At 36.7% G+C, this 13,816-nt stretch overlaps 1 protein-coding gene across 3 annotated transcripts in view; it reads right to left on the bottom strand.

Moving 5' to 3' along the window:
- Positions 1-13,816, bottom strand: part of MSH7 (MUTS homolog 7) — a 45,711-nt gene that overhangs the window by 15,055 nt on the left and 16,840 nt on the right. Inside the window, exons 6-15 of one of the 3 annotated variants that reach the window (XM_077356289.1) lie at positions 12,415-12,510; positions 10,623-10,754; positions 10,518-10,551; positions 10,382-10,429; positions 8,153-8,352; positions 7,960-8,074; positions 7,555-7,832; positions 2,280-2,474; positions 786-1,205; positions 529-625 (exon numbers count right to left, since the gene is read on the bottom strand). In XM_077356289.1, coding sequence (XP_077212404.1) covers positions 529-625; positions 786-1,205; positions 2,280-2,474; positions 7,555-7,832; positions 7,960-8,074; positions 8,153-8,352; positions 10,382-10,429; positions 10,518-10,551; positions 10,623-10,754; positions 12,415-12,510 — 1,615 coding nt within the window. Of the gene's footprint in view, positions 1-528; positions 626-785; positions 1,206-2,279; positions 2,475-7,554; positions 7,833-7,947; positions 8,075-8,152; positions 8,353-10,381; positions 10,430-10,517; positions 10,552-10,622; positions 10,755-12,414; positions 12,511-13,816 lie in introns of all 3 variants that reach the window. The other 2 variants (XM_077356287.1, XM_077356288.1) reach the window with 2 other exon arrangements.

Here is a 13,816-nt window from a genome sequence, read left to right as displayed (position 1 = left end):
CAAGAGCAGAAAATAGAAACCTCAAACAAAAACTGAAAATCGCCTTCAATAATCCAATAACAAAAGAAATTCATCCACCCACTATATAAAGGAGAGCCCCCTAACCCTTACTAGACTCAAACCCTATGGTACTTGGCATAACAAAACTAAATAATTTTTTTAAATACAGTTGATAACAAATTTCTGTCAAGATTCCTAAAACAGAGAAGGAAAAACTCTATTTCATATCACTAACCCCAGTATTGAACTTTGGCTACTTTTTGTGGCCTTAAACGATGAAATCCAACAAAATAAGTAGAAATAGCATTTTTAGTGTTGAAGTGATCTTCGAACAAGATACAAAGTCACTGAAAATGGGTACTACTTATGCAGAAAGTGATGCCTTCTAGAAGGCCAGGATGCTCGGACTTGGACCCACTAGGATTTTTCAATGCATCAAGTTCCAATTTTAACAGTTCATGTATAATTTAATAAATACAAGCAACTCAGCTAATTCAATGAATTTTTAATGTGAAAGGGAGAACTCACTCTCGCCTGACATGATTCGATCAGTTGCACCAAGCCGTGTGAAGATAATGTCGACGGGTGATAGAACACACATTTCACAAGGCACATACGAGCCCAACTGTAAACAATAGTAGAATAAATAATAAATGAAAAGTTCAATATTACAACTAATACAAATGCTTCAAGTTAGTCCAGGTAGTACATCAATTAATAGTCCCAGCCTTACGGCCATTATCAATTGATAGAAGTAATGGTGCAAGTTCCAAACACAAACAAACCTGGGCTAGTATAACAGCTATACATGTAGCACGCAGAAGGGTCGATTTTCCACCCATATTTGGTCCAGTCAATAGCAACGTACGAGGGTGGTACCCTGTTGTGTCTTCACCAAGATAAATGTCATTTGGGACAAGTGCACCACCATTCTCTCCAACAGCATATGGATGCCAGAGACCCTTACACTTTAGTATAGGCCCTCTAGTCTCTTGACTTAAAATCATCGAACTGGCATCAGAAGACACAAAAGAAGGTCTACAAATAGACCCAGCCGATGAATTTGCAAGGATTGTGAAGGATTGTAGTACATCGACACAGTTGAGAGCATGAATGACTTGAGACCATTGACCAACATTTCGAGCAAATGATTCAACAAGAATAGATAACTTTTCAGCATCTGAATCTTCCAAATCATGGTCCTGCTAGCATGAGATTAGTAATATGTTCTGAATTGTGGTATTGGCCTCGCCACCTTTTACTTAGAACATGTAAAATTGTAAATCGTAGAGCTCTATATCAAGGACATATGCCACTTCAATTTCAGAGAAACTAGAACAAGAAAAATGAAAGAAAACAAATAAAAACAGAATGTTGAGAAGGGTTTTGCAAGTATGTGTTGTAGGTCGAGAGAGTGAGAAGTTAATTTTAAACCGAAACATTTTCAGCTCTTGTGCAGAAACGTTGATACAACATCCCTTTGCCAAATCCAACTCAATTTTATAGTACACAACCAATGCAATAAGGGATGCTATAAACCAATCTATATCACAGATAATAAATTATGATAACCCAGAAAGTCATTCATTTAAAATGTTACGTCAACAAGATGGACTGAGGCTCTCTGTGAGAGCAGGAATTTCACCTCATACATCGCCATTAATGTTACATTACACCTTGGAATCTCTAGCAATGAAAATTCATGCATAGTGAAAGGTACCTGCAGATCCTAAAAATATATAGAAATATCTAACTAGAGTGAAGATGTTATAAGTTTCTGAAAACCCAGAGCACCAAATTATAAGTTTGCACTAAATTTAACGATTCATATCAAACGCATTGCCTCATTGCAATGGGTGGACGAGACACTTTCACATAAAATGACAGAAATAAAGTGGACCTGTCATTTAGATATATCCCGAGCTTTGACTTCCAAATGGTTCAGGATACTTATTTGTTAAATCTATCGATTTATTGTCCAAACGATAATCTGAAAACCCAATCATCATATTAAGCACTAATATGTAGATGTGAATACAGTTTTTAATAATCAATCAATCCGGTTAAAATAGAGTTCTGCAAGAAGTGCAAATTCCATGATCATAACAAGGAGTGGTTGTGCATACAATGCTAATGGATCACCTGGCAATGTCTAGTGTTGAAAATAATAGAAGATAATTCTCCACCATATTTATGGCAACTGAGAAAAAGAAAGAGCATATACAGTTTGACATGGAAAAACAATAGTATTACATAAAAAATGATAGGTATTAGCAAACCTTGTAATTCGGGAAGTCACCGTTCACAGCGACTTCAAGTTGGGTAAGAAGTTCATCAAGCCCATTATTACCGCTTAGCAATGGAAGATTCAAAACTTTCGACAATGATAAGATTCTCTGTTCTTCTTTGTGTAAAATCATTAACAAATCAACTCCAATCCTCAGTCCTTTAACAAGAAGGCCAAATATTCTCACCTGAAATATGGCAAAAAAAATTATAGATTCAAAGATCTTGATAACCAAGTGTTCGAAGCTTGTCAAAATAGTATTTTCATCTTTGTAAACATATTTTTATGATTCAAAATACTTTTTCAAAGATCTTGATAACCAAGTGTTTGAAGCTTGTCAAAAAAGTATTTTCATCTTTGTAAACATATTTTTATGATTTAAAATATTTCATCACTAACAGAGGTGTTGGTGTTCTAGTACCTGTCATGGTAGGACTTCTACAAAAAGCCCAGGAAAACAATTGTAGACAAGTTACCCTCTTGAATTACTAAAGCGTTATCGGATCTCTGCCCCATTATGGAGAAAAAATTAACCATCACAAGGCTACCCAGGAATTCATAATGTCCAAAAGCATGCATTGCAAATGGTATACCGTAGCAAAAGTATCGATATATGCAACACTATAAATGAACAAATGAACCTCATATTATAAACTGCACCGATGTAGTACAAAAAGTAAAGAGAATCTTGCATTTGTAAAATCTTAAGTTCCTATACAAAAAATGTCTACAGCTACCAATGCAGATTAGTACCAAAGCAAGATGATGGACTAAAGTTTCACCACCCTTCTTTCTATCCGGAATTAAGCGGAGCACTTCACTTGGCACATCATGTAAGTGTCCTTGTGCATTCAGTTGCATTACAATTGTTCATATGGGTAATATAGTAGACCTTAGTAAGACACAGGTATTCTTGTTTTTCAATGTATTACAAGTACAACTAATCCATAACAAAAAAAAATTTGAAAAGAATGAGGTATATGATGGATATTTTCTGTCCAGGAGGAATCAGAAAGCTCAAGAGTTTACAGCTAATGTTGTTTTGTAAGTCGAGGACAAACATTCAACAGATGTGTTTTGTAACTGTCAAACAGAAAAACTCAGTCCACTTTAATACACCCACAGTCCACCCCAACCATGGATCTTGGCTCTGATAACATGTTATTGTAAAGAGAAGAAGAAGGTCTTGGACAGAATCAACCAAGACGTAGACCAGGAAGAAATGACAAAAGAAGAAATTAAATAAGATAAGCAGAATAAGAGAGAAGAAAGAATTCCTTTGGGGGTTACAAGTTCAACCCTACAACTTCCAAGGCTTCATATAGTCTTTATAATGAGAAATTACAATAGATGCCATTACTAGTGATGGGTTTACCGTTACCCAGAACATTTATTCTATTCTTAACACCAATATTATTCAAGAATGCAATCAGCCAAGTCAACTCACAAACTGCAAACACTGAACTCAGCCTCTAGACAAGATCTTAACACCACAATCTACTAATTACTTTGGAATCAAAGTTCACCAAAAAGAGTGCAGAAAATATGATTCAGATTGGTTGTCTCTAGGAGATCCATCCTGTGCATCTTAGCAAGCTAACATAATAGGATGTCTCTGTGGGGAATAACAATATTTCATGCCCCCGTGAGGACTTGAGATGCAAAGAATATTCTTCACCCGGTCGAGCATAATCTAACACATCATGTACATATTTATGACATATCATATGGCTAATCTAACTATGGTTGAGTCAAATGACTTGACTTGCTAGATACTGCATCCTCCAATAACTGGCCCTGTTCTAGTTTAACATGGCTATATATATTTCTCCAACAGTTTGTTGCGATAAAGTACTTCATATATCAAAAAAATTAAGTAGGGATGTATTTCAACTCTTCATTGTATATCCTCTCATTTTCTTTGTAACTTTGAAATTTTAAGTTTGATGTATTATACGTGTTTAGAGCGCTGACTATTTCCTTTGTCCCACAATTTAGAACATTGTTTCTCTTCTGGAATGTAATGATCAGCTAGATTTGTAAGATCAGACATGATGGATTTCCAAGATGGAAGAAACAGACAAACTTAATTAGAATATCCTCTATTTATTGGTTTTTGGTTTACATGCCCTAAACAGATTTAGGACTGGACATGCTTTTAACACAGAGAACACAGAAGTGGATTGTTTAGAACTAACGGAACAAACAAATGAAATGGATTGGGCAGATTGCTCATTCAGTCTTTTATTTTTCTAATTAGCAGATATCAATGGAAAACCCATGGGAAGATGGAGTGTTTACAGGCTCCTATGGATGTTTCAGATATTAGAGGGCAGATCGCTCATTCAGTCTTTTATTTTTCTAATTAGCAGATATCAGTGGAAAACCCATGGGAAGATGGAGTGTTTACAGGCTCCTATAGATGTTTCAGATATTAGATGGTCCACTTTCCATCCCACCTTGATCCCAATGTGACTGATTATATGACTCATAATGTGAAGCTATATCATCCTCTGTGTCATCTTCTCGGTTTGATAATGTTAGATTATTTGATGTCTCCCTAATTCTAGTTACTTTTTTTTTTTTTTGAATGGTAACTGAATATAATAAAAAGGGAGAGACCGAAAAAGTCCCCCCACACACCCCACTATGACAGAATTACAGAAAGGAAAAAGGAAAACAATACAATAAGACATTAAGGGGGCGAAAGTCGTAAAGCTCCAGAGTCTGCTTGACCGCATCTGCTTTAGCCAACTTGTCAGCGACTTCATTAACTGATCTCCTTACATTTTGGAACGCCATAGAGCACCCAGCCGTTATATCCTTTATTTCATCGAAAAAACGAAGAAATCTCCAAAAAGGTACCACTGAACCCTTAAGCCACCTAATGACATTTAACGAGTCTCCTTCCACGATAGTGTTCGCCACCCTCTCGTTCCCTAACAGCAGAATGCCTTGATATGCGGCTCTAACTTCAGCTTCGTTTGAATCTGCAACGCCGATAGGCCTGGAATAAGCCTGCACAACTTCCCCATCTGAATTCCTTAAGACACCCCCGATCCCGGCTAGACCGGGGTTGCCCAAGCTTGATCCGTCAAAGTTCAACTTGGAAAAGCCAACAGGAGGATTGACCCATTTCTGAGAAATTTTAGGATCAGGGACTTGACTGTTGCACACCATCTGAATTCCTTAAGACACCCCCTAATTCTAGTTACTACAACTCTAAAGTTTCTCCATCCTCTTCATTATTATCAATTCATTTCCTTCTCAGTTTGTTTACTTCGCAAGTTTGCATTAATAGTTTCTGAGAAAATCTTAATTGTATGTGCCCTTCAACCCTTCTTCCTGGGTTAGAGGACCCGAATATCAAGAGGACAATTGAGGGAGCAATGAAGCTACATACAATTATATGCATTTCATCCCTGTCATAATAAAAGGAAAACTTCCTTTCGCACTAACAGTAGGCATACACCATGGTTTGTTCACTGTACATCATCTATATCAATCAAACTTATGTTCGTTTTTATGATCATAGGGGCATTTTAGGTTTGAAATTTGCTAGTGTGCTAAATGCAATCATCTTGTGAGTCCAACAAGTGTGATGTAAAGATGATCTTGGTGTTATCCTGATTTTTGGGGACCATCTCCCATTATTTTTCAAGTCTATTTTGTTAAAATAGTTCTAAAATTTCCATAGGATAATCAAAACCTAATATGAAAGTGATGTGTGTCACTGTCAATGCCCAAAATGCCTGAGGGCATACCTCCTGAGATGATGTTCTTGCAGGATGACCATGGTATTTGATAACTTACCAACTTCTCCAAAAGCTTAAGCTGTTGGAGAAAGGCGTTATTTATCTTTTATACTTTAACACTCCCCCGCACGTGTGGCCCACTTGGCAAACACGTGGCACATGTGGTCCCACTTTGGGTCGACTCTCTCATGTGGATTTTTGCTATCTGGGAGGTTTGAACTTGAGACCTTTGGCTTTGATACCATGATAACTTACCAACTTCTCCAAAAGCTTAAGCTGTTGGAGAAAGGCGTTATTTATCTTTTATACTTTAACAGTATTGAACCTCAAAACTCATGTCCTACAGTCTTTAGCTAAAGAACTTCTCATCAGATAGCAGGTGCCTAAGGTTAATTGGTCAAATCTAATGTACCTTGTGTGTTTGGCTATATCAATTTTCTGGGGGATATAAATCCTTCAACAAACTCAATAAATGATTTCTGAAGTTCATCTGCCTAGAGTATATGATCACCAAAAAATCTAGTAAGTTCTGCATTCATAAGCGAGTTGCCCCTGCATCTTCAAATGAAGCTTCCTTGGGTGAATTCCATAATCTCCTGTTGAGTACGAACAACTATGTGATGTCTCCTTACCACAAATGGAAATTGGAGTTAGCAGGTAAGCACATCACAAGTTGTTCTCCAAACTTTAAATGAAGACTCATATTTTTCCAATAATTGTGCCTGAAGAGGGAGAGGAATTTGTTAAATTGCGATGAATGACCTCAACATGTAGAGAGTTAGACAGATTTTGGCAGAAGGTTCCAACTGAACCTTCTTCGACTCCACCCATCTACCAAGAAACATTGTAAAAAAATAGGTCATCCTCCCTCTGATACTATAATATTTTATAGTTGTTTCCTCCAACTGTAATATCCTTTTGCACTTCTTTCACCTCCTTCCCCATCTTCTGCCACCCAAATAAGCAAAAACTCACTATTTCAAAGCATGCCTGTCTCCGTGGGGACCCCTTCTGCCCAATTACCAAACATTGACCAGATAAAATAAATTGGAAATTTCCTATGCTGACAACACAAAACCCGGCATGCATCAAAGTTGACTGTAATATATGGATTCTAGAAAGTTGATTTAAAAAAACTATGTTACAGAAACAATGAATACTTACAAGATTAGAAGAGCTAAAAGGCCAACATTAGCTAACAATGACGGTGGAGCGGCAATGGTTGCAAACGATGCCACTCCTAGATGATGTATGATAAATAAATAAGTTGGTAAGGGAAAATGAAGACAATATCAGTGATTAATATAACACATACAAGTTAGAAGACAAAGCATATAAGAACAATATTTTCAGTTTTTCATCCAAAATAAATGGACAATTCTCAAAAGGCATGTAGCCACAAATACCATCTAAGCAGACCACAACAAAAAAACCAAACGATGCCCAGAATATCAAACAATACTTGAAAATATGAAAACACAAAAGTATTATAAAGGAGGAAACCAAACATACACGTTGTTTCAATTCCTTTTCTCCAACAAAGGGCAATAAAAGTGCAGCAGATGACCCAACACTAGCCTTAACCCGTCCCAGAAGTCTTTCGAGATCAGGAAGTCTCCGAAGATATTGTGTTATCACTAATGTTATTTCTGGATGCCTCATTAGTCCCTCAACCATATTGAGTCTGTCATTGATTTCTCCAACATTTTTCAGTGGATGGCAGATCCAGCTCCGTAAAAGCCGTTTACCAGATGATGTGACACAGCTATCAAGATATTTATATAGTGTGCCTGACAACAACATAACATGCAACATACAGCTTATAAGGATCATCAAGTCCATGGATAGAAGTCAGATTTTGAAACTGCGAAGATAGGTATATAGCTAAACTTCTGCGACACTTGCCTGATGACCCACCATCAGAGTTATTACTGAAGATCTCAAGATTAACTAGAGTTTGACCATCCATCCTCAGGCAACTTTTATAGACTTCATAAGGAAAAATGTCTCCATTGTGCAAAGCATCATCTAGCTGATTTTATAATATGAAAATTAGTGAAGATTAAAATCTGAGAAAATTATTGAAGGACTAATATGAAAAAAACCTTACCATCAATCTAGATAGGTGATCAATAAGACCACCAAGGGCGCATGTAGCAAGATCAGTGTGGATGACACCATCAAGGGCAGAAGCCCAAGATTTGCAAGACCCTTTAAAATATTCTTTGGACTGTATCAGTTTTCTAACTTCAGAAGCATCCACGAAATATGTACCTGGCAGCACAGGATTCATTTGGAATGCAGCAGAACCTGCAGTAAACACAGAATATAGCTTGGCTTTCTAGATATCATCTTTGAACAATAGAAGAACAAACAAGAAAATTGAAAACATGTTCTGACAAACTGTAATGGAACAACAGCTAGATGACTCACTTAACCAGCAACCTCAGTTGTTTTGAGGCAGCCATAATAGTTATTTTTGCATGCAATGTCTGAAGATCAAAATGTAGCTGATTCAAGAGGGAAATCTGGTGCTACATAATTTCCTTCATTGTTAAGATGCAAAAGCTGAAGAACTAAAAGACAAAGTTAAACATTTTACAGTTGCCACTGTTTGAGAAGCTTGCATTATGTTATAAGAAGTGTCTAGACTCTCGTGACTAAGTGAATCTACACAATATTAAAGCTCGTATAGATGTATTCAAATTGAACAGGTAATGGTCTAAGCAGATAGCTATGTGTTTGGAAAATTAGTCACTCATTAACTAGTAGTGCAATGCAACTCTTCGTCACGCACTCACGCTCCCATCCTATAACTTGAAAAAGAAATGAATTCATAGAGGTTTGCAAACCAAACCATAGACGAATGGTAATAAAGATTATAAAAGGTTTACAAGTTAGCCAGATAGATACCTTCGTGGGAACTAGAAATGTCAGTACAATAAAACTTCCGTTTCACTAGGGATAATGTCATGCTGGAAAAAAAAGGTTGTTAGATACCCAAATTAATATCAAAACAAGGATAATGCGTGTCATGACCAAAAATATGTAAAAGACTCCGCATGTGATAAAGAAACCAGTACCGTAAATGTTAGAGAGAGAGAGTATTACAGATGAAAAGAGAGCCGCCAGATCTCCGACCTCTCAAGGAGCAAGACTAAAATACACTTAAATGGGTATTATTACTTAGCCCTTCTAACACCCCACCCCCTCAAGCTGGAGTGTACATGTCATACAACCCCAGTTTGTTATAAATATCACTCAACTTAGAGAGCATGTCACACTTCTCTGCCTGGGAGCTCCCTAAGGAGACTCTCTTTCTCTACCTCATTTCTTCTTGTTGTTGTCCTCCTCCTTGAGACCATGTCACACTTAACACCTTCAATTTTGCACACAACCAATCTTTCCTCACCTTATTCGATTCTTCCAACATTACTCACACACACCCTCACTATACTACACATGTAACACACCATCACAAACTCAAGTCCCTTTTTTGGGATGTTTCTCTCACAGCTACATCAAACATTCACACCATACACCAATAACTCACTACACTAAACCACACACACCAAGCATTACATACCCATTACCCTCTTACTTCATGGAAAAAGAAAAAAAAAAAAAAAAAAGCTAACCTACACGAATTGAGGCCCGTGCTCCTAGGCCATACGCCCATGTCAACATCATGGGTCTTTTTTCAAGGTTGAAAAATAAGATTGCTCGTGGGTTGGGTTTTTATCCACATGAACAACTTCCCCACTTTTCCATGGTTTCCGTCACTCTCTTCCTCTTCTTCTCGCTTCCTCTTCATCTTCTCTACTCCTCTAGTTCTTTTTTAGATTTTCTCATAGTTAACTTAAACCCAATGTTCTAGATTTATAACAATAGTAAACAAAATTGCTTATAGGATGTTTAGTTACTGAGGGTTTGCAAATCAGATCTGGGAACTTGAGAACTAATTCAATTAGGGCAACAAAAATACATCCCCAAACAATTTAAACATCACATGTTAATATTCCATAACTAGAGTATGGATAGAAAAAGTTATGACTGTGAGCTTGTTGATCAATAAAGTAAAATTTATTCAAGCACTGTTCCCTACATTAAATCTGTGATAAAATCACACCAACTATGAAAGAAACCAGACCACAAAGTGTATGTAGCAAAATAACAGGTATAAAATAACACTAAAAAAGGCTCGGATCAATCCCTAAATTGTGGCAAAGGCAATGGTAATAATGGTAACTGAATGATATGATGGTGATCAGTAACAAGGGTTAGGGTAATAGTTGGGGAAAAGTGGGTGCATGGTCACTAATCAGGAAATGTTTATCACCTGCTGAAGCATACTTTTTGAGTGCCTTGTGAGCTTCATTGGAGAGCCCTGCACCAATTAAAATAATAAGATGCAAAAATTTCAAGGAATAATCATTGCAAAACATCTAACAGAAATCTATGCAGCAAATATGCACCTCTGATTTCATATATAACCTCTTTTGGTGACACCTGTGAAAAAATTAAGTAAGAAAATATGCAGGTCCAAGAACTTAGAAACAGAGAATTGGAGGATGGCATACTTGCATCAGCAAGGCCCCCAAACCCGCAGAAGCAGCATCATCACGGATAGAGCCAACCCAAAATTTTAAAGTAGCACAATCCAAAAATGCAAATCCATACACAGTTGACCCTTTCTCCAATCCACAGTTTCCCTAAACATAGAAATAAATACATCATATTAACAATAAATAAGATTATATCTTGCAATCCAGGTATTCATCCCGCACAAAAATGGGAATGAGATAGATTTCGGCATAGCATGTACACAAAATTTTACTGGTAAATTAAAATGGGAAGATGAACTAGTAATTTTAATACATGACAAACATATCCAAGCAGCACAACTCTAAACAAAAAATATTTACGTCCTTAAAACTTGCTCAAATTTATCAAATGATGGAATTTGGACGAAGAAATATCAAGGACTTGCATGATCCCTAGACCGGCATAAAAGATGTAGGTCTGGCCTTCCCGTCTCTGTACATAATATATAGATACATATACATAATACACACACACACACACACACACACATACATATGAGGAATGCTAAGCTGAATGGCACCCTTGCAAAAACCTAATCAAGAAGCCACGCCATTGGATCCACATCACCCACCAAATTTATAATGGCACTGAAAAATCAAAATTAAAAGGAATGATTTGATGTGGTTGTGTGACTCGGATCCAATGGGGCGCCCTAGCAGATGGGTTATTTCAAGGGCGCCCAGAAGCTCCCTCCCTCCCTCCCCACATATGGGTTTGGGTGGAAACAGAGGCCCCACCCCCATCAAAACTTGAGCTGTAAATTGGTGGACCTCGCCCCATCAAAACATTGAGGGTTACAATGTTGGGAACACTAACCATGTTATGTGTGGGTGTAAAATGGTGGGCCCCACCCATGCCATGGGTGTAAAAATAAAAGGCAAATGATATTCCATCACAAAAAAAATCCCAGGTCTAGTAGGTTTGCAATTTTCATTGGAAATTGGGAAAAAAAAATTTAGAAAACAATTTCCATGGGAAATGAGTTTACAAAATGCTGGAAAATTTATTTTTCTCTGGAAAATATCCAATAAAAATTTTCCATGGAAAACAAATGACAACAGACAACTAGTGTTTAGTATTCATTATATATAGATAGTATAGTTGTGTGTGTATGAGAATAACTATGGATAATCACTATCAAGATCAATGCTACCAGGCAATGTTTGGGTCCATCCACAACTTTCAAATGTGGGACATGTGTATCAAGCTAAGTTATAAATTCCGTTTTGTTCGCCGTTTCATTTTGGCGACCGGAACGGAACGTTTAGGTTTTTCCTCCGTTTCGTTCGGTGTTTCGTTCGAAACTTTTTGTTCCGCTACGACAAGGTAATTTTATTTTTAATAGTTAAAACTATGAAAAAAATCCAAAAAATAGAAATTGTTAGAAAAATATAAGAAACAATTAAATGAACAAAATATGTAAAACATCCAACTATTAATAGATCCAAATGGGGGGTATTCCCTTATTTACATGTAAATATTAAGTAAATGGACAATAAAAATAGTAAAGAGAAAAAAAAAACAAAATTATTGGGGAATTCCGGACGAACGGGCAGAAACAGGGCACTCTGCCTGTTTCGTCCGGAATTCCAGTCTCCACCAGAACAGCCCGGAATGAACGGAATGGACTGGAATTCCGGCTGGAACGGAAAATATGCCCAAACTGTTCCGGATTCTGGACCGAAACCGGAAGATTTTATAACTTAGGTATCAAGAAAGAAACAGCATCCAATGTGAACAAAGACGATCAAAGATAACAAAATAAACCTCTTTCAATGCAAGAAGGTGAACAGCATCAGGACCCATATTGCCATCAATTGTAGTGGATGGCGTCAATACATTAACTAGTTTCCTCTGAATCACCTGGAAACACAATTAATCAGAAATAAGATGCTATATAACCATCCATCACAACATGTCTCATAGATCACGACATGTTGACCAGGCTTATCTTACGTTCAAAAACAGAAGTGCATGAAAGCACCATCTAGAAAGGAATAATAAAGACAGCCAAAGAACCAAACAAGTATAAAACTACGTGGCAAAGCACAACAGCATATAAAAAAGAATTTATGTTGCAACCAGTGCCAAGCATTTTTATATTGGTTAATCATGTAACAAAGATTAATAGAAAGCAACCAACTGAGGACCAACAATTACGTAGCATAAGAAATAAGTAAAGTGTCACCAATCTAGCCATTATGGTTTCATTATAACTCTTCTCTTTCTAAAAGACAAACATTAAAGCACGATAGGATAAGAACTTGACACTTGGCTTCTTGTACTGATAATGTCCAATATTTCCATTTTAATTCCTCTTGGCATGTCAATTTTTTTAGTTTCACCCTAAAATAGTAATCAGCGTCTCAGACCATCAGCAGAAAAAGAAAACCCACAAGGCTGGAAAAAATCAAGGAATGAGTACAGAGGAGTATTGCATTTGGAGCAAGTCATTTGAGGAATTGTATACATAATAGGCTATCGAATTTGAGGGATCATTTCAAATAGATGTTTATTCATTGAGAATGTTTTCGTATCTGTAAGACATGAAGAATGAAACAAGCATGTACGGAAGAAAGGGAGTGAGAGATGAAAGTCGTTTAACTTCATTATGATCCAATAGGTCAAAACCTCCTTTTAAAAATGATACAAATTAGATCTCTTGGGGACACACCCGTAAAAATATCACTAGTTCTAACACTCCATGAGCAACCACATGAAGATGATGGTTTTTAATTTTGACTACACCACTTTATCGAGGCGTATTGGCATGATGTCTGATGACTCTGATCATCATACCATGAAAAACAATAAACTCACAAAATAAATGGGAAGTATATTGCTTGGCATAATCATATTATCAAGTACAAATAGAAATACCAAGCTGAGTTTTGATCTCCATGTAGAATGATCTAATAATTAGAAACAATCCAAAGAGATCTTTTAGTAAATATAAATATCTCAGTCAAGAATAATCGTCCACATAGGTAAAAAATACTTAAACCCCAAGTAAGGGTGACATGAATAGGACCCCATATATTTGAATGAAATGAACCAATGAAAATGACTAAAAATGTGATTATTGACTCCGGACAAAAAAGACACGATGGTGTTTCCCAAACTGACAAGCTTCACACACTCTAAAGAATACAACTGACTCAAAGATGAG

Source organism: Tasmannia lanceolata, unplaced genomic scaffold (genome assembly GCF_043159265.1).
Source record: "Tasmannia lanceolata isolate RefF3 unplaced genomic scaffold, GAP_Taslan_0.1 ptg000015l, whole genome shotgun sequence".
Classification (NCBI taxonomy): Eukaryota; Viridiplantae; Streptophyta; class Magnoliopsida; order Canellales; family Winteraceae; genus Tasmannia; species Tasmannia lanceolata.
Note: the sequence above shows the minus strand (reverse complement) of the source record. Positions and strands in the feature narration are given on the sequence as shown.